Raw genomic sequence first — 18,113 nt, forward strand, 5'->3', positions numbered from 1 at the left:
TACACTACGCTATAATACACTACGTTGAGTATCACTATATGTCACATGTTCTAATTATATATCGTACCATGTATGATACGATATGGAGATTGATCTTAATGATAATCTATTAAGATCAATATTATCTGAATACTATAAATAGAGCTACTGCTGAACCTCGTTCCTCAGTTCAGTTATGAGCTATATTAGTGATAGGTAACATTATAACCCAGTTAATACAATACCTATACTCAGTTGCTACTTATACAACCTGTGTATCGTAATATAATAGATCACAAGGAAAACTCACCGCAGTTCTACGTATCCTTAAATCAGATACCAAACTGCGTAGCTTACATTTTAAAATCAATAAGAAGCATACCACATTTTTTGTTAAATGGTATAAGGATACCCTCTGTCATGCTAATTGGTGACGGCAAATTCTAAAGTTAACAATAAATCCACCCCTTCAACTTCTCATTTTATACTATATTCTAAATATTAATTATTTACAGTTTAACATGTCGTATTAAGGATAATTATTGATTTTATTTTTATTTTTTTTAGTTCAAATTCTCAATGAGCTTGTACAAGTCATTGGACGTTGCAATTGATTATGCAATTTCTCAGTTGGGAGAGTTCCAGTTCCAACCAATTCGTACGCAATCGAACCCTTCTTCTCTTCTTTCTGCGTGCTTGGTGCGTGCCGTCCATGTAGAAACAAGGCGAAAAGTAATTTTTAAGTTTTCCCAACAAACTTTCAAGCTAGAGAATGAATACTTTTTGTTGCGTCAGTTGTCATCTCATCCAAATGGAAGAAATTATGCTATTGCTCCCGCATATATATTACTGTTGAACGAAACCTTAGGTGCGCTTATTTACGATGATCCTGGGCCTAACATTCTGGATGAGTGGTTAGGGAATCCTAACCCTTTGGATCTAAAATTATTTCTCAAGTTTGCCCTTGGCGTTTCTTACGTCTTATGTTTTTTACATGAAAAAAAAATCGTGCATGGCGAAATTCGTCTTGACACTTTCCATTATGATTTGAATGCCCCTATTCATGCAAAGTTGCTTACCATCGGGAGTAGCGTATCCCCTATCAGATTTACCTTGTCTTCCTTAAACTGGAAGCGTCTTTATCAAGTCCAGAATATATGTCACAAACTTCAGTTTTTTAGTCCTGAACAAATTGGAAATGTGGGGCGACCGTTAGATTCCAGGTCCGATATCTATTCTTTGGGTATTCTTTTTTATGTTATCTTGACCAAGCAATATCCCTGGGGTGGGCAATCTATGAGAATTGTTCAATCGATTCATATGAGACAGTTTCCTTCTGTATTGCCTCGTCGTCCTGATGCCTTTCCAGCGCTTGATCAATTGATTCAAAAAATGACTGCCAAGTCTATGAACTCAAGAATTTCTTCTGCTACCGATTTGTGTTATACGATTGTTGAGTTAATGCAAGAATTTTCTACAATCACCTCTTCTCCTTTGCTGGACCAAAAATTGTTATCTATAAATAAACCACAGCAAGAAAAGCTTAAGTTTCCTAAATTACTATTGACCAATTCTTCAGATTACGTCCGGATCTTCCACGAGCTTGTAGCTTTTTCTTCAAAACGCGATCTTCTAACGAGTGCTAAGCGTGTTGATAAACTTCCAAAGCAACACCTTTTCAAATATCGTCCAGTAGATAATGAGGCTACATATTGCCAAGTTGTTACAGTTACCGGTGAGAAGGGCTCTGGAAAAAGTAATTTGCTTAATGCTGTCGCCGATGAAGCAAGAAAATTTGGATATTTTGCAATGAGCTCTTTTAAAGGTCATCATTTTTCTCCATATTCTGCCATTTTTAAATGTGTCTCTTTAATTATGCAACAGACTCTTCGTGAAGAAAAACAGCTAGTTACTGATTACTTTACATCGCTGTGGGAATTTCTTGGATTTCAATTGATTTACATGGGAGAACTATTTGAATATGTTCCAGAATTAAACTCGCTACTATCTCCGAAATATAATCTACATTGCAAAAGAGAAAACTATTTCAAGTTAAAAAAGAGAGATCCCCAACAATTCCGCAGTGCAAGCGGTCGTTTAGGATTTATGGTTTGTCTTCTAGAAATACTAAGCTTCACTTCCAGAGTTCGACCTGTCATTATAATATTGGATGAATTACATTTGGCTGATCATCCTTCGCTCTCTTTGATAATTGGCATGATTTCTCATAGACTTCCTATCTTACTAATTTTGGCTTGGGATGAACCTGTGATGTTTAAAGATTTTTCGAAATGTCTTCATGAGGCCCCATATGCGATGGTCACTGATATTAGAATGAACCTTTTTGATCGTAAAAATATAACTGAATTTTTAGATAGCACTTTAGAGTCTCCAACTCAAGCTTTGGGTCCGTTAGTGCTATTGATGCAAAAGCTTAGTAAGGGAAATCCGTTGGTGCTAAAAAGTCTTCTACTCATTGCCTTTGCTAATAATGGCTTTGCCTTTCATCCAAAATCCTCTTCTTGGACTTATGATCTGCCTGTTATCAACCGAAGCTTTGAAGCTCTTTCTTCTTATGATATACCACCATTACTGGCATCATTGTTGGATGCTTTACTCCCTGCCAGATGTATTGAGTTTCTTTTATGGGCTGCATTGTTGGTCGAGCCGTTTCCGTTTGAATTGCTTCGATTAATTACCACATCAATGCATTTGTTTATCCCAAAAGAAGAGATATTGGATTTTCCTCTCAATGTTTTACAATTTGATAATGATAACGAAAGTTGTCAATTTTCTGAAACATTTTTTCGTGAGGGCATACTATCAAAAATCAGTTTAAGAAGGGCCGAATCAATGCATGCCCAGATTGCTAAAGAATTAATCACTGGTACTGCTAAGGAATTTTATGATATCCGTACTGTGCATCACATACTTAAAGGTTTAGGTGTTATTAAAAAGTTCGATAATACCAAGCCATATATATTGGCGCTAAAGGAATCAGCCGATGCTTTGATGCAATTTGGTTCATATGAGTATGCTACGGAATTGTTGAAAAGTTGCCTATTCCTTTTACCTCGCAACTTTTGGAATAGCAAGTTGTACACAAGGAAAGATCTAATTTCGATTCACATTAGCCTAGCCATGTGTTATTGGTGGTCCAAAGATCATGAAAATGCTATTAAAGTATTGAAAAATCCAAAGCTAAGCTCTTCAAATGTATATGATTATTTGCCAGCATTCAGGTTATTAACTAAGATCGAATACTACAAATATCAATCCTTACGATCAATTGATAAGGCGCAGGAACTTCTATCTAATTTAGGTCTGAAGTTGAAGGAACCTACCGATGATGTATTAAGGGAGTTTTACGATAGACTTTCTACGAAATTTTTGGAATGCGATTTTCTAGTTAAGCAATCTGAGCCATTAGACCGAAAAAGAATTGATGCTATCAGCGTAATTCTTTCGGAATGTGGATTTGTTCTTTTCAATTTCTCTCAACCTTACTATTATTATTTCTCCTTTTTACTTGCAGAAATGTACTTAAGGTACGGAAATCCATCTTTAAGATATAGTGTAATGTTTTTGGCTTCTTATTGTTTTGTAACTAGAAGAAAACCCGAATTTTTACTTCGCATCTCACAAGTTGATTCAGATTTGTTTGTAATTAAGGATCGCAGTGCGGTAGCCCATGCTGAACTCATCTACTGGGGGCTTAAAAGAGAACTTTGTAGTACTGAAACTGGTTCAGCAGTTACACTTGAAAGTATACTATTACAATGCGTTATGTTTGGTGATAAAATTTATGGAGCTTATTGTCTTGCCTGTCTAATGGCGCAACGTGTCTTCCGTGGTGACCATATTCACCAGTTATTACTTGATCAAGAAAACTCAGAAACATTGCTTCTCCTATGGGATTGTGAGCCACCATTCACATATTATCTTATGCTCATACGAAATTCACTTTTAGCTCTCTTTGGGTTAACAAACAATGATGATCCTAACAATATCCTTACTACAAAGCAAAGAACTCAAAAAGATCTTCACGATAAACTTACGTCCAAGAAAGTTCCGTGTACTTTTTGCTGTTGGTACTACGCTGGAATTATTTTTCTTAATACTTTGTTTCATCACTACGAGTATGTCATGTCAATTGCTCAAGAAGTTAGAAAATTGGTAGACGGCAAGCTGTATGAACGCTATTATTTGATAACCCGTTCATTTATTGGCGTTGCGGCTTTACAACTTTTATTTTATAAAAAGAATATCTCGGAGTTTGAGCGTGAAAAAGTCGAGGATGTGGCCCATTGGGCGCAATCTAGCTTGTCTGAAATGGCAAAATGTTTCCATGCGGAGCTGTACAAGTTATGGGTATGTCTTTTGGAGGGCTTGCGCCAACGTAACCTTGGCAATTACATGGAGGCATTAAGACTTTTTGAGAAGGTCACAAGCATGGGTGCTTCGGTTTTTTCTCCCATTGAATTTCCATTTGTGTTGGAACTAATTGGGGAATTTTATTATGGAAGGGGCCATAAGTTTCTCGCCAAGTCTTACATAACTCGAGCGCTCAGTTGCCTTAAAAATATTGGTTGTTATGGGGTTGAAAATAAGTTGAGAAGTAGATATTCTGACTTAATTTCCGATGTTGAATCTCGTGGAACTACGGTTGTATCAATAGCAACTACCACTGGCGACTATGCTGAGAAGCTCAAACTTCTTAGGAATCAGGACATTAACGATTTTAGTCTAGGTCTTGCGTCTTATTCTGATATTTTTGATAAACCTCTGGTAACCTTGCCTGTGAAAAAAAGCAGTGCTGTTGATGAATCAGAAAATGATTTTTACGACCGAAACGATGAGGAATCTTTTGACATTGTATCTTTAGTTTCTGTTATAAAATGTGGTCAACTTTTATCGAGTAAATTAAGGTTAGGTCCTTTGCTTACAACTGTCATAAAACTAGTTATCGAATACTCTCAAGCCAAGCATGCTGCTATAATCTTGAAAGACGCTTCAAATTACACACTCGCTGCTCATGGCAATGTGGAGAAAGCCGAATCATTTGAACCTCCTGTCATTTTGAGCCAATCGGACGTCAAAATTCCAGATTCTTTACTTTCCGAAGTATTTGACCATTGCCGAATCGTCTCACTGTACACAGTTTCTGCTTCGCAAGATGCAGAGCTGTTAAGATGGTTGCAAGAAGAGCATGATATGGATTTTTTTGCCATAATCCCCCTTCAATTTAAAGAATCGGTAATAGGTGCTTTGTATCTATGTCTTTCGCGTAGAGCTATTCGTACAGGAAATGTTACATTTTTGAAACTTTTGTCCCAGCAAATTGCAATTAGCGTTTCGAATGCTTTACTTTTTCAGAGTTTGCGTCGCACGATAACAGATAATGTTACTCTTATCGAACTTCAACGATTATCATACCAACGGTATAAGGCAATAGAGGAAAAATGCATAACCCTTTTAGACTCACTACCTTGTATAGTTTGGACGCTAGATTCCGACATTGGCGAAATAGAGTACACTAATGCGTCGAAACGGAATTATTTTGGTGTTCCCGAAGATTGTCATGATTCACTCAGTTGGAAAACATTCATACACCCGGACCATCATCACCAATTTCAAGAAAAATTATTGAACCTTAAAACTCTAGAGCTTGGCGACATTGAATTGCTTCTACGAATGGAAGATGGAAATTACCATTGGCATTTGTGTCGTGGATTGTCATTTAAAGAAGATGCTAATGCTAAAAAGTGGATAGTTGTTTGTATAGATATTAATGATGAAAAGGAAGCTCGTGAAGCTGCAATGCATGCTGTCAATCTAAAAACTAATTTTCTTGCCAATATGTCTCATGAACTGAGAACTCCGTTTTCGAGTTTTTATGGGATGCTTTCTCTGCTTAGTGATACCAAATTAAATGAAGAGCAGTATGACATAGTTAGCACTGCTAAACAGAGTTGCACATCGTTGGTCCAAATTATAGATGATCTATTGAACTTCAGCGAATTGAAGTCAGGCAAAATGAAACTTGAGCCTGACAAAGTCTTTGATGTTGAAGAGAATATTGCAGATTGCATTGAGTTAGTATACCCTTCTCTTTCTTCTAAACCTGTTCAAATTTCATACGACATATATCCGAATGTTCCAGCTTTATTGGCTGGTGATTCTGCAAAGCTTCGACAAGTTATTACCAATCTCCTTGGAAATTCCGTAAAGTTTACAACGGAGGGTCATATTTTGTTACGTTGTATGGCTATTGATGAGGAAATAAATGCAGAAGAAAATCAATGCAAATTGAGATTTGAGATTGAGGACACTGGAATTGGACTTAAAGAAGAGCAACTTAAACTGCTTTTTAATCCTTTCACTCAAGTCGATGGTAGCACTACTAGAATCTATGGAGGTTCAGGCCTTGGGCTCTCTATTTGCCTTCAAATATGCAAAATAATGGATGGAGACATCGGTGTTCAGTCTGTTTATGGAGAAGGTTCTACATTCTGGTTCCATGTCCAATTGCGTAACGTTACTTCTAAGTTATCTCAGAAACATTTCGAAGAAAGCCATGAGAGATTTGCTAATATTCGACAATCTCTTAAGAATGCTAAAATACTTGTAGTTAAATCATTTACTACATCACGATCTATTTTCAGGTCTCTTTTCTCCTTAGCTGTAGTTGATACAACTACTATTTACAGTGATATCGAACAGCAGTTAATTGATTCTTTAGATAAGCGACAACCTTATGACTTTCTTTGTATCGAAGCTGCCAGCGGCCAGACGGAACAAATAATTACTCAGATACTTAGTAATCAAAAATTGAACAAGGTATTACTTATTGTTCTGTTACCGTCGATTCAACGAACGAAAGTACGATCTGACGGCGATCCATTCATAACCTCTTTAAATAAAAACCAAAGCAGAATATTTTGCTTCAGGGAGCCAATACGCATTTCAAAGTTACTACAAAACTTTCCCGCATTACTAAGTAAATGGTCAACTCCTACCAAACTTGTCGAGCCCTCTCAATTTCGAGCATCACCTAGGAAGGTCGATCAAGCAGTTGTTCTTTCTAGCGAAGAGAAGGAGATTCTTCAGAAAAAGTATGCGCTAATAGCTGAAGATAATTTGATTGCTAGAAAGTTGCTCACGAAACAATTAAGCAATTTAGGATTCCAAGTTCATGCCGCGGTAGATGGCGTTGAATTGGTTAAAATGTATGAGGCTAAACAATTTGGTTTTTATAGTGTAATATTTGCTGATTACCATATGCCCATCCGAGATGGTGCAGAAGCAGTTATGGATATCCGTGCTTACGAACGTGAAAATAATTGCTCAACTCCAATCCCAGTCATTGCTTTAACAGCTGATATACAGAAATCTGCAAAACAGCGATGCTTAGAGGTTGGAATGAATTTTTATTTGACCAAACCATTTACTCAAAAACAATTAGTCAATGCCGTTCGCGAATTTGTGCTTTTGGAGAAGAGTGCTCGTTGAACCTAAAGTATAACTGAGAAGTGCTATTCCAATAATTAGGTACTTTTACCTTTATTTTTTAGTTTCTTTTCATTATTTGTACATTATCAGTTCCTGCTTTTTGAGTTTTTAACAATTTATATTGTTTAAGTTTCTAAATAGGACTAGAATTTTTTTTTGATAGAAATAGTCAATATGAAATATTTACTTTAGAGTTGAAAACAAAGTCGACATTAATGATTTTCTGAATTAGTTCACAACTCAATTTACCTTTGCTGCTAAATCAACACCAGTTTTAATGCTCGCTATCATTGCTGAAAGCTGTATTTTTTCAGAACATCCAAAAGACATTCGATGTTCAATCGTTGCAAGCTGATCCAGAATAAAAATTTTAGCATTTGGTTTTATTTCAAGCTCGTCTAGTGCTTCAAAGATACATGTCAAAATGTCTTGCAAGGCCAAACCCTTTTGCTGTTTGATTGAGCTAATGGCTGTAATAAACAAAGTTAGAAAAAATCCTAAAAGTGAAGAAGAGTTTAATGAATGACTTACTATTGAAAGCGATTACGAATTCATCATTCATGATAGATTTCAAAAAATAATCAATATCGGAAGGGTGAGGATGGCCTACACAATTATAGATAGCAGATACATCAATATGATCGTAGGCAGCATGGCACGCCTGGAGTATATTCAGTGCTTTCCTCATATCTCCTTTGGAAAGCCTTAATACGGCCATCTTTGCATCAGGGTCAATATTACAATGTTCGCTTTGAATAACATGATCAACCGTTTTTTCTATCTCTTTGGGCGGTAAAGGCTGGAAGCGAAACCTGGTACATCTAGATTGAATAGCAGGAGATATTTTGTTGATATAGTTACAGATAATGCAAAAACGAACGTTCTTAGTATATTTTTCAATTACTGATTAGTAACTGGTTAGCTTGGAAAAAAGAAATTAACGGGAAAAAGGAAGGGATTAACAACGAGGAATTAGAAAAGCGGAAAGATTATAGAGTATTTCTTTTACTTTATCTTCCACACTTTGTTTAAAAAATGGCTTACCTCTTCGTAAAGCATTTTGAGCCGCCAAAGTCATGGCATCGGCTTCATCTAATATAATCATTTTGAAAGTAGATCTAAATTGTTAGTCAAACATATGTTGGAACTAAATATCATCAACGACATACGCAAAGATTTGCCGGGTGCTGGCAAAATTTTTGATTTGTTCCCTCACGGCATCGATACCACGATCATCGCTTGCATTTAACTCCATCAACTGATTTCTGTAATTTGGTCCATAAATTTTTCGAGCACACGCAAGAATTGTAGAGGTTTTGCCTGTGCCAGGTGGCCCATAAAACAGCATATGAGGGACTCTATTTGAACTAATGAATTTTTCAACTTATTTATTTGATTAGAAAAGACAGAAAAAAGTGATGGTCAATCTTACGCGTAGATATGATATCTTTGTGAGAAACCACATCCTCTAAATTAGCTGGTCGGTACTTTTCCACCCTAAATGTTAACAAGATATAAAGGAACTTAAAAAAGGTAAATCGGCAAGTAAATATTTAGACACAAAAGACCTCAAATTTGTAATTTTGAATGGCATGACGAGTTTTGCGCGAATGTAAATATCGTGCAAAAACAAAGTAACCAGAATCACTGTAATTAGCTTACCATGGGAGCGTACTCTCACTTCCCAAAGGAAGGTCAATGTCCATTGCACGCCCTTTACCTTTTTCGATAGACATGCTGGAAGACTGCAGGTTTGAGGACTGATTGCACAGTAGATGTAGATGCTAGAGGTCAGTTACATTGGGTTGACTAAATATCCTCGCATAAACACTACTTTCAGATAGTTTTATGAAGATAACATTTAAATGTAATTATGTTTCTGATTCTATATATCTATTCAAGTTTTATCACTTAAAAGTTTGCTAAATACGATTTTCATACAATGTACGGTGGACACTTAAAATTGAATAAACACGTTAATACCTCCTTTATCTGTCTAGAAAAATGCTTCAATTGTTTGTATGAATGCTTGACATCGAAGGTTCGGAGTCTGAACAGTTGTACTGGGCGAAGAGAAGAATAGTCTACATATAAGTGTTTAAAAGTTTCAAGAAATTTGATTAGTACTGAGTTGTACATATTAGTGATGTTCTAAGGATTGCTAATCAGAAAACGAACAGCACTAAAGTTAGTACTTCACATTCAAAACCTACGATTTTTTCAAGAATTGACAATACTTTATCTGTTCGAAATTTGTCAAAATAAAGACTCACTGATAATTTGTAATCAATAATGAACTAAAATTTTAAAAACAACATTGGGAATCTAACTTTTAAACATATATGGGTAGTTAACATTCGCATCGCCGATTTCATACAATATCCACAACACTCAATGTTGGTTACACTGTTTCTACAAATAACACAGCTAATGAGACGATGTTTGTTCAGTTCATTTTCTTTTATATTTACCACTACGACAAGATTCAATATCCAAATGATAATCTATTCATTGTACTGTAAAATAATCTTGTTTCAGCACTACAACCAAAGCTTAAAATTATAACAGAAATTTAACACACCTACTTATAAGTACTGCACGAATGGCTCTTATTTATTAGCATAACGTGATCTCAAAGATATGGTTTTTTAGCTGCATGAAATGGGAAATAAACAATTAAGCCCATTCAGAAGGGGCAGCACCGGTAATATTCCATTCAGCGTCTCCTTCCCAAGTAGTTTGACCAACCTGACCGGCAGTAGCATTGTCCAATATAGTTGGGTCAACGGTTCCAGCAGCACTGTCTGTGACTTCAAACTCAGCAGCAGCAGTTTGAGCAGCCAATTGAGCTTCTTCTTCGGCAGCAGCAGCAGCAGCAGCCTTTTGTTCTTCTTCACGCTCAATCTCTTCAGGATCACGGTAGAAGTAAAGATCAGGCATGACTTCCCAAGCGGTGGTGCGAGAAATGTTACCACGAAGACGAAGGACTTCACGAGCCAAAAGATACCAGGCCAAACCAATGGACTTGTAACCCTTGTTGTTGATAGGAATAGCAACATCAACATGGTTCAAAATGGAGTCAGTATCACACAAGGCAATAACTGGAATGTTGACGAAGGAAGCTTCCTTGATAGCTTGAGCATCAGCACGAGGATCAGTAACAATAATAAGGCGAGGTTCACGGTAAGTACGAGTGATGTAGTTGGTGAAGTTACCGGGAGTGAAACGGCCAGCAATGGCAGTAGCACCAGTGTGGGCAGCGAACTTCAAGACAGCACGGTGTCCATATGGCCGGCTAGAAATAACACAAACATCAGCTGGGTTCTCAATGGTAGCAATTACACGAGCAGCAAGAACAAGCTTTTCCCAAGTCTTGCCTAAGTTGATAATGTGGATACCATCAGAACGACGCTTCCATACATAGTTCTCCATGCGGACTTCCAAGTTTTTGGAGCCGATGTGGGAGTCGGCGGCTAAGAGATTCTTGATATCATCATCAGTAGCGTTGAGAACTGATGGACGGGCTATGGATTCTGCCATTTTGTTGCGTGCACCTCTTGGTGGTTGGAAGAAATTCCAATTTCACCTTTGCCATAGTGTTGATAATTTAGTGACTGCTTTTTCGGTCAAAACTTTTTTTACAGAGTTCTAAGCTGAGGTTAAAGAAGATTAAGGAATTGTAACCCATCGTTAATTCGTAAACAAAAGATTTACAGTAATAGCTGTTTTCCAACTTATAGTATGCTTTATTTTGGTAGGCATTTACAGAAAATCCTTTCATGGGAACTCTGTATAACAGTCATTATTTATTTATTTTAGTACTAAACTTTTATATTTTTTTTTATAATTACCCCTATTTCCAAACTTACTTTGAAATCGAATGGTCTTACCAGAGAAAGGATTAATAATTGCTTCTTTATTAAAAACACTAGATGGAAGAAATTGCTATCGACATAAGACGTATAATTATATTAAAAAGCTGCCAAACATTGAAGAGTCGACATCAAGAAACTTTTGTTTTTCAAGAAGGATAGGCATAAAGAGATGCCCTTTATAAATCTTCTTCGTCAAAGTTCACGGATTTGTAAGCTATTTGTTTAAAAACTACGAACACGAAAATCTTCTATTTTTTTTGAAACCTCTGCAATTGTTCTATCGAGTTCATTGGCAATCATCTCCTGAACTGGATGAGGTAACGAATAGTACATCTCGCAGAGATCACCATCTATAACACATTTGACTGGAGCGTAATAACTACGATAAGCAAGATGATCCCTTCCAGCCAAAGGAGGACATTCTTTTCGCAACAAAAATTCCAGTTGTTGAAAAAATCGAACATCTTCCTGGTTAATAAAAGGGGTAAATACTCCAACAGTACCCAGAAGACCGGTCCATAACAAAACTTCTCGAGCTCCTTCAACCAATTGGACCTTTTGAAGCGAAGTAGGAATATCATTTGTAAAGAAATGAGCCATTAGGTCCAATTTGTGAGGTGTGGAATTTAAAAAGGGCTTTTCGTGAATTAATTTAGATTCAGAATTCTCTTCATCAGCTAGTTTAGAAACATGTTCGGGGCAGCGTAAAAGCCAAATATTACCAAATTTATCCCCCCCTGCTAAAGTATCATAATCGACAAGGACATTTGTAGTAGTCCACCGATGAATAGTATCATCAGCAAAAGTTAGTAGGTGATTATCCTCAGGTTTATAGACAACGAATCTAACTGAGTATTGCGAATCTGCAACCACTATCCTACTAGCTTGAACTGTAATATGTGTAATAAATAGTGGTACAGCAGACAACTCACCTTTACGAAGCATTTTTTTGTTTCCTAAATCATAAATTCGTAAAAAGCGTCCAACTCCAGCTAGCATACGTCCCTGAAAGGGAGTTAAAGCCATAGGAATTCCATCGATTTCCGTATGGCTGATTAACTCAAGCTTTTTACCTTCATCGTGGAACCGGTATACTCGAAAGTTTCCATGAGAACAGGTTCGACATTCAAGATCCATATTAGTGGCAGAACCAGCTACCAAAAAGAATTCATCTCTATTTTTGAAAAAAGCGGCTGTCATACTAAAAGCAGCTTCGTTATCGCCCAGCGGACTTTCATGGATTATTTTTTTAGATATCATATCAAATACAGATATAAATGACACCCAAGATTTTGATGTGTGTTCATTTTGCTTCTCCTTCGTATACGAAGAACCCACATCTCCATTCTCTTGAGCATATTTAAATGAGTCAAAGTTCCTTTCACTTTGCAAAATGTACAAAACTGGAAAGTTGGGATGTTTAACGATTTTTCGAGGGGTACAAATTAACGGATAAATATCAGATTTTAAGTCATCTTGCAGACTATCGACTGTGAAAATTTTTAAAGTATTTTTTTGAATCGCTACAATACCTTCTGGACACTGTTCGCTTGCAAAAGATGAAGCATGATCAATTGCAGAATAAGCGATTGGTGATAGTTGCAAGTTTTGTTGATAACTATATGCAAGGAAGGTACGAGAAGACACCGCCAACACCGTATTTTGATTTTTCATGGTTATTGGATAGATCTTGACAGCTCGTGGACCCAAGAATCTAGTCCTTGTATCCAAAAGTTGCCCGGATGTAACGTCGATAACAGTTCGTAAATAGACACCATTCATTAAACCTATATGTAAATAGAGAGTACTCACACCATTTACGTTCATCGGAATTATGCATAAAGAATTGGCAGGAGAACTAAGGGCTTGTACACTCAAATTTTCTAAGGTTGTGTACAAATCGAGAGACAACACCCTCACCGTAGCATCGTCACATGCTAAGCACATAAAATTACTTCTTCTTGATCCTTCTTGTACGGGGCCTAAAGCCAAAGAAGTTACATTAGCAGTAAGCGTTTTTCTTTCTTGATATTCGTTGAGCTGACCTCCTTCAACATCATCACTCATTTCAAAATAAACGAGTTCTCCATTGCTTAAAGCAACAACTATTTGCATATCATTAATTGCCGACTGTACAACGTACACATCCTGAGGTAATTTCCATTCACTTGTTTGCTTATTAGCCCTAATATAACGAATACCTTTAGGATGAATTTGAACCAACGAATCCCTTCCCATTTGCCTCGCATTTAGAGTTGAGACTGATGATAAAAATCCACTATCAGATATTTCTTCAACCGTCTCTCCAATAGAAAGAACCAAGGTTCCATTTGTAAACGAAAGAATAATATAAGAGTCATAAACGTCGGTTTGATTTAATTTCAATGTCCAAATTGCAATAGGGGCACCGGGAAGTTCTGACGCTACGATCTCTGTGGTTTCTAAACCCCTTCTCAACTGACGCAGAGAAGAGTTTGAGCCTCTTCCACATACTGTATATAATTGATTAGCTTCGCCTGACGAGGGCGCCTTCATAAGTAACGTATCTGTTAACGAATATAGGCTTGGTATTTCTTCAACCAAAGAAAGGTTCTGTAGACCGCGGACTCCAAAATGCACATTTTTTGTACCGACTTCATTGTCCTGGGCTTGGAAATCTAAAGAAGTAATTTCCAATTCATCATCATCAATACCTAAATTCTCAAATTGATACAATTGGTGGTTTCCAAATTCCGTGGCAACGAATAGAAAACCAGTTTTCAAAATATTTAACTGAACTGCCAGGGGAACTGTATCAAAATATTTTAACCTTAGTTCAACAACATTCCCTTGACCATCATGCTCGATTGTCAGCTTCAGCAAATCCCCGTCACCAGTTTGTAAAAGATAAAAAAACGATCCTTTCATTTTATGGAGAACAGCACTAACAATCAAAGGACCATCATTTGCAGAGTTTGAATTGACTTGATTCCATGGAGTGGATATGGCGTTTGCCGATGCAGCTTGACGACGCAAAATGGGAATTTGATGAAATGCCTTCTGAAGGTGACGGTAGGAAATCCATCCGTTAGATATTACTAGTGTACCGGAGGGCCCATCATTACCACCGGGAACAGGGATTAACATATAAGAATTTCTGTCAACGACCTTCGACCATCTTTTGACAACATGGTTTAATCCCAAATCCAATTCGTAATATGATAAAACCTTTTCCGAAGATGTAAATGCTTCTCTAGTTGAGTCATGGTCTATTTCGCTGTAGTCGACTTCTAAGGCAGCGAAGATGGGATTAGCATAACCAGTATCTAACCCAATTAAATGGAAACATATATTATTAGCTTTATGAGCTTCAAGTGGTGAAGATATTGTTAGGTTAGCCTCTGAATCTCGATTTAGTACGTAAACCAGCTTATTTTTCTCCACAGATGCAATCATAGCGGCCCTCCCCTTCGCATCTATGGCTAAGTATTCACCAGGAACAACTCTTCGAATTCCTGATTTTCCAAAAGTTTCCTGGTATATTGGCACTAATTTATTTTTTTCAACGTTATATTCCAAAATGGTTATTCGTCCTGAATCCGACGTGACTACGAGATAATCGCGTTTAAAACCAGTTAATCTCAAAGGAGCAACATTTCGAATAATACCAAAACAATTTTGATTTAAAATACAATTCATTCTCCCATCAGTTGCATCAACTTTATATATAAGCAACCTTGATTCTGTAGCAATTACTATCTCCTGTGCCTTTTTACCAGACAAGGACGCGGCACACGAACTTTGAACATAATTACTATTCTGTATTGTTAAGGAATATAGAAACAGAGAAGGGAAGGTGTCCATCTCTATACTTTAGCTGAAACACGATCCTCGCTGAGAGAAGAAGTCAGTGTATCAAGGAAACTTATAGCAGAAGGTAAAAAACTTCGTTATATGTTGACTTTTCTAAATGAAGTTATTGCAATTGAAAATATTGTATAAATTTTCTGCTTTTAAATTATATTAAAGAATTAAAAAAAAGAAAAGAAAATTTAAAAGACCGCTACAAAAAATGTAACTTGCTCTTCAAAAACAAGAAAAAAAAAACATTACGACCATTAAACATAAGCTCATTAAAAAGAGAATAAACGATATCTCGAAGATTCCCTTGAAATAAGGACTCCGTAATCGCTATTCTCAGAAAGGGCATATTCGAGTGTTGAAGGAAGGAAATCCTTCTCAAATTCATGCAGCCATAGGCAACTGTTTAGTGGAATGAAAGGAAGATGACTGATAGCATCAAGGTAACTGTTTTTTTGCTGGTGCTCAAAAAAGGTTAAGGGAACGTCTGCTAAGCAAATTTCACATAAGAAGCACTTCTCCTTTAGTTTTCCAAGTATTAAAATACTACTTCCGTTTAAAAGCTTCATGTCTAAAACAGTTGCGGGCTGGAAATCCAACAGACTGCTTCCTAGTAATTCTGCATAATCCAAGCCAAAGTGGCATCCAGATACAGGCAACATAGTATTTTCCATAAGTTGGGAAATTATTAAGAATATATTCGGAGTATCCTTTCGAAAGAATAATGAAAATAATTGGTTTTTTTCATTACAGGATTTTGGTATAAGAGATGATACATTCCAATCAGTCCCTTCAAACAAAACAAGGTCTCCGGTTTTTAACCATTGCTTTTGACAAGTTAAAGAAGGGTAGCTAAAAATGACGTTGAATGAGTCTCTTAAAGATTCTTTCAAGGTTTTGAATGATACGAAATCATCAACAGAATTACTGTCGTCTTGATTTGCAAAATCCTTGAGAGAATAATAATCAGGATCTCTTAGCTGAAGGGGTTTTGTGCCCATAAAGTAACTTGTTAGTTTCGAGCGGAATAAAGAATGACGAATATAAATTACGGTTTCATTAATATGTTCAATAATCTCTTGCGGTGGAATAGAAGATGGTTCAGAAGTATTAAACTCGACGATAGCGTAATTCAACCATGAAATAAAGTGCTTCATATACTTTTTTTCCTCAAAAAGGCAATTGAGAAACGAAAAAACATTATTCTGTAAATAACCCAAAGTTGCTAGACAATCTTCCACCAATTTAGCATCTAGTAATGTGTTTCCCTTCATATGGCCCCATATTGACTTTCCTCTGGCAGAAGATAATAATACAGTTAACCTTTCACAAGCAGGTATTACGAATTCCTGACAGAAAATGATTAAGGACGTGTACGAATTCACCATCGCCCGTTCCCAATTTTTTAGTACTCGATCACCGACTCTTTCGTTGATCCATTCTTTGAGTAAGTCGCTGGGTATACCGTTCATTATAAATTGATATAACTCTAGTTGTAAAGAAAAGAAAGTTGTGTCACTGTACTTGGACACTAAAGCATCAAAGGTTTTAATAAAGCTAGCTTCTGATTTGAAGACATTGTCAAATTCTTCATACATAGCATTCAATACCTCCTCAAGATATCTTACCAAATGTTGCATACGTGTAGACATTGTTGCAATATCCACAATACTTCCCAAATCATTTTTAAGTAATGGCATATAAAGTGTTTTCAAAGAAATATTCGTTCCTCCTTTACAAATAAGAACATGATATGCTAAGTCGTTGGTTATGCTGTGTGAAATGGGAACCCCCTATAATTTGTGTGAGCAAGACATTTAATAACATGGGTATAATACCAAGTTCAAGGCTGATTTCAAAGAATCGCTTTCTCCGATTTTGTAAGACGAAAACATACTATGAATAGTTAGTACTTCTAATTTGTATCGATCGATAAAAAAACTTCTTTTAGAAAGATGCTAATAAATAAGGGGTTTTTGATACGCACTTTATGTATCTAATTCCACGTTCATCCAAAATACTTAAGAGCTCAACTTTTTTGTTATTTTCACCCTCTCGTTTCCTCGGCTCAAAAAATTGTGCGATTGCTTTTGAAGAAAATATACGTTCCCTAAAAAATGTAAGAGACAAGTCGCTTTGTGTTACTACTTACTCTTTTGCCGAACTAGGAAGTGTACCAAGTAAAGGCATATATGCAGTGGCATCAAATAAAAAATCATTGCGTTTTTCATTTACTATCGTTTCTTGCATGGCCCATGTTATCATTAGAACCGCTAAATCTCTGGAAGCTGGCCTTTGCTCAACCAGATGTCCTGTGGAGGAATCAATAATTTTAAGCTCTCCATTTTTAAATCCAACAACTATTAAATTCCCTATTTATGTTAATGATACAAAAAAAGTTTTCCAGTCGAGCCACGTACCATCGTGATTCCAACACAATTCAGTAGCCTCGAGATCATGAAAATCGACATCCCAAATTCTTTGACTGTTACTTCTACAGCAAATCAAATGATTTGAACACGTTAATATCGCAATGAGTTCCATAGAAGGGCATAAGATTACTCGTTTAAGGCCACTTCCAACCCTTTCAACTCTATTAGTTTCATTAATCCATTCAAATTTATGCTTTTTAGGGTATTTGAAAGATTTTGACACCATTTGGATAAGACTGGATGATTTTGGTGATTCGTAGAAGTTTGTTTATTGTAGTACAGCAAGTCAATAAAAGCCTGTTCAGGTATATAAAATATCTAGTGAATGGATAGTTTCAACAATTATCATACAACCTTTTTAAATTTGCTAGCATAGATGGTTTATTAGGAAGTAAGACTGATATTGCAAAACTGAAGTTGATGAAAGTTGTAGGGATACAAAACATTAAGAAAGCGATTATCCAACTGTGCATAC

The 18,113-nt window shown here is 36.4% G+C and overlaps 5 protein-coding genes and 10 long non-coding RNA genes across 15 annotated transcripts, besides 1 other annotated feature; 8 read left to right on the forward strand and 7 right to left on the reverse strand.

Annotated features, from left to right (window-relative positions):
• Positions 1–337: part of an LONG TERMINAL REPEAT that runs on past the window's edge.
• Positions 338–463: 126 nt separating this feature from the next.
• Positions 464–7,782, forward strand: mak2 (phosphorelay sensor kinase Mak2). The gene has a single exon (NM_001019841.3). It carries the CDS (start codon positions 559–561, stop codon positions 7,489–7,491), a length of 6,933 nt encoding a protein of 2,310 aa, NP_594410.1. The 5' UTR covers positions 464–558; the 3' UTR covers positions 7,492–7,782.
• On the reverse strand, positions 5,119–5,355 carry SPOM_SPNCRNA.3795. The gene has a single exon (NR_193158.1). It is a non-coding gene; the product is annotated as a non-coding RNA (long non-coding RNA).
• SPOM_SPNCRNA.3796 lies at positions 5,857–6,219 on the reverse strand. The gene has a single exon (NR_193159.1). It is a non-coding gene; the product is annotated as a non-coding RNA (long non-coding RNA).
• Positions 6,363–6,690, reverse strand: SPOM_SPNCRNA.3797. The gene has a single exon (NR_193160.1). It is a non-coding gene; the product is annotated as a non-coding RNA (long non-coding RNA).
• rfc3 (DNA replication factor C complex subunit Rfc3) lies at positions 7,590–9,277 on the reverse strand. The gene is made up of 6 exons (NM_001356147.2): positions 9,154–9,277; positions 8,924–8,988; positions 8,661–8,874; positions 8,536–8,609; positions 8,023–8,394; positions 7,590–7,961 (listed from the first exon to the last, which is right to left on the reverse strand). The coding sequence occupies exons 1-6, from the start codon at positions 9,225–9,227 to the stop codon at positions 7,732–7,734; spliced, it is 1,029 nt and encodes a 342-aa protein (NP_001342879.1). The 5' UTR covers positions 9,228–9,277; the 3' UTR covers positions 7,590–7,731.
• A 105-nt stretch (positions 9,278–9,382) lies between these two features.
• SPOM_SPNCRNA.3798 lies at positions 9,383–9,898 on the forward strand. Its single transcript, NR_193161.1, has one exon. It is a non-coding gene; the product is annotated as a non-coding RNA (long non-coding RNA).
• A 79-nt stretch (positions 9,899–9,977) lies between these two features.
• On the reverse strand, positions 9,978–11,057 carry rps002 (40S ribosomal protein S0B). The gene has a single exon (NM_001019843.3). It carries the CDS (start codon positions 11,029–11,031, stop codon positions 10,168–10,170), a length of 864 nt encoding a protein of 287 aa, NP_594413.1. The 5' UTR covers positions 11,032–11,057; the 3' UTR covers positions 9,978–10,167.
• A 210-nt stretch (positions 11,058–11,267) lies between these two features.
• SPOM_SPNCRNA.3799 lies at positions 11,268–12,086 on the forward strand. The gene has a single exon (NR_193162.1). It is a non-coding gene; the product is annotated as a non-coding RNA (long non-coding RNA).
• Positions 11,395–15,241, reverse strand: prp12 (U2 snRNP-associated protein). The gene has a single exon (NM_001019844.3). The coding sequence runs from the start codon at positions 15,207–15,209 to the stop codon at positions 11,589–11,591; it is 3,621 nt and encodes a 1,206-aa protein (NP_594414.1). The 5' UTR covers positions 15,210–15,241; the 3' UTR covers positions 11,395–11,588.
• Positions 13,029–13,283, forward strand: SPOM_SPNCRNA.3800. Its single transcript, NR_193163.1, has one exon. It is a non-coding gene; the product is annotated as a non-coding RNA (long non-coding RNA).
• On the forward strand, positions 14,175–14,594 carry SPOM_SPNCRNA.3801. Its single transcript, NR_193164.1, has one exon. It is a non-coding gene; the product is annotated as a non-coding RNA (long non-coding RNA).
• On the forward strand, positions 14,751–15,271 carry SPOM_SPNCRNA.3802. The gene has a single exon (NR_193165.1). It is a non-coding gene; the product is annotated as a non-coding RNA (long non-coding RNA).
• Positions 15,254–18,069, reverse strand: cut20 (anaphase-promoting complex platform subcomplex scaffold WD repeat subunit Apc4/Cut20). The gene is made up of 5 exons (NM_001356148.2): positions 17,627–18,069; positions 17,359–17,578; positions 17,194–17,316; positions 17,045–17,102; positions 15,254–16,999 (listed from the first exon to the last, which is right to left on the reverse strand). The coding sequence occupies exons 1-5, from the start codon at positions 17,862–17,864 to the stop codon at positions 15,479–15,481; spliced, it is 2,160 nt and encodes a 719-aa protein (NP_001342965.1). The 5' UTR covers positions 17,865–18,069; the 3' UTR covers positions 15,254–15,478.
• On the forward strand, positions 15,400–17,018 carry SPOM_SPNCRNA.3803. Its single transcript, NR_193166.1, has one exon. It is a non-coding gene; the product is annotated as a non-coding RNA (long non-coding RNA).
• On the forward strand, positions 17,174–17,935 carry SPOM_SPNCRNA.3804. Its single transcript, NR_193167.1, has one exon. It is a non-coding gene; the product is annotated as a non-coding RNA (long non-coding RNA).
• Positions 18,070–18,113: the final 44 nt, after the last annotated feature.

Source organism: Schizosaccharomyces pombe (assembly GCF_000002945.2).
Source record: "Schizosaccharomyces pombe strain 972h- genome assembly, chromosome: I".
Classification (NCBI taxonomy): domain Eukaryota; kingdom Fungi; phylum Ascomycota; class Schizosaccharomycetes; order Schizosaccharomycetales; family Schizosaccharomycetaceae; genus Schizosaccharomyces; species Schizosaccharomyces pombe.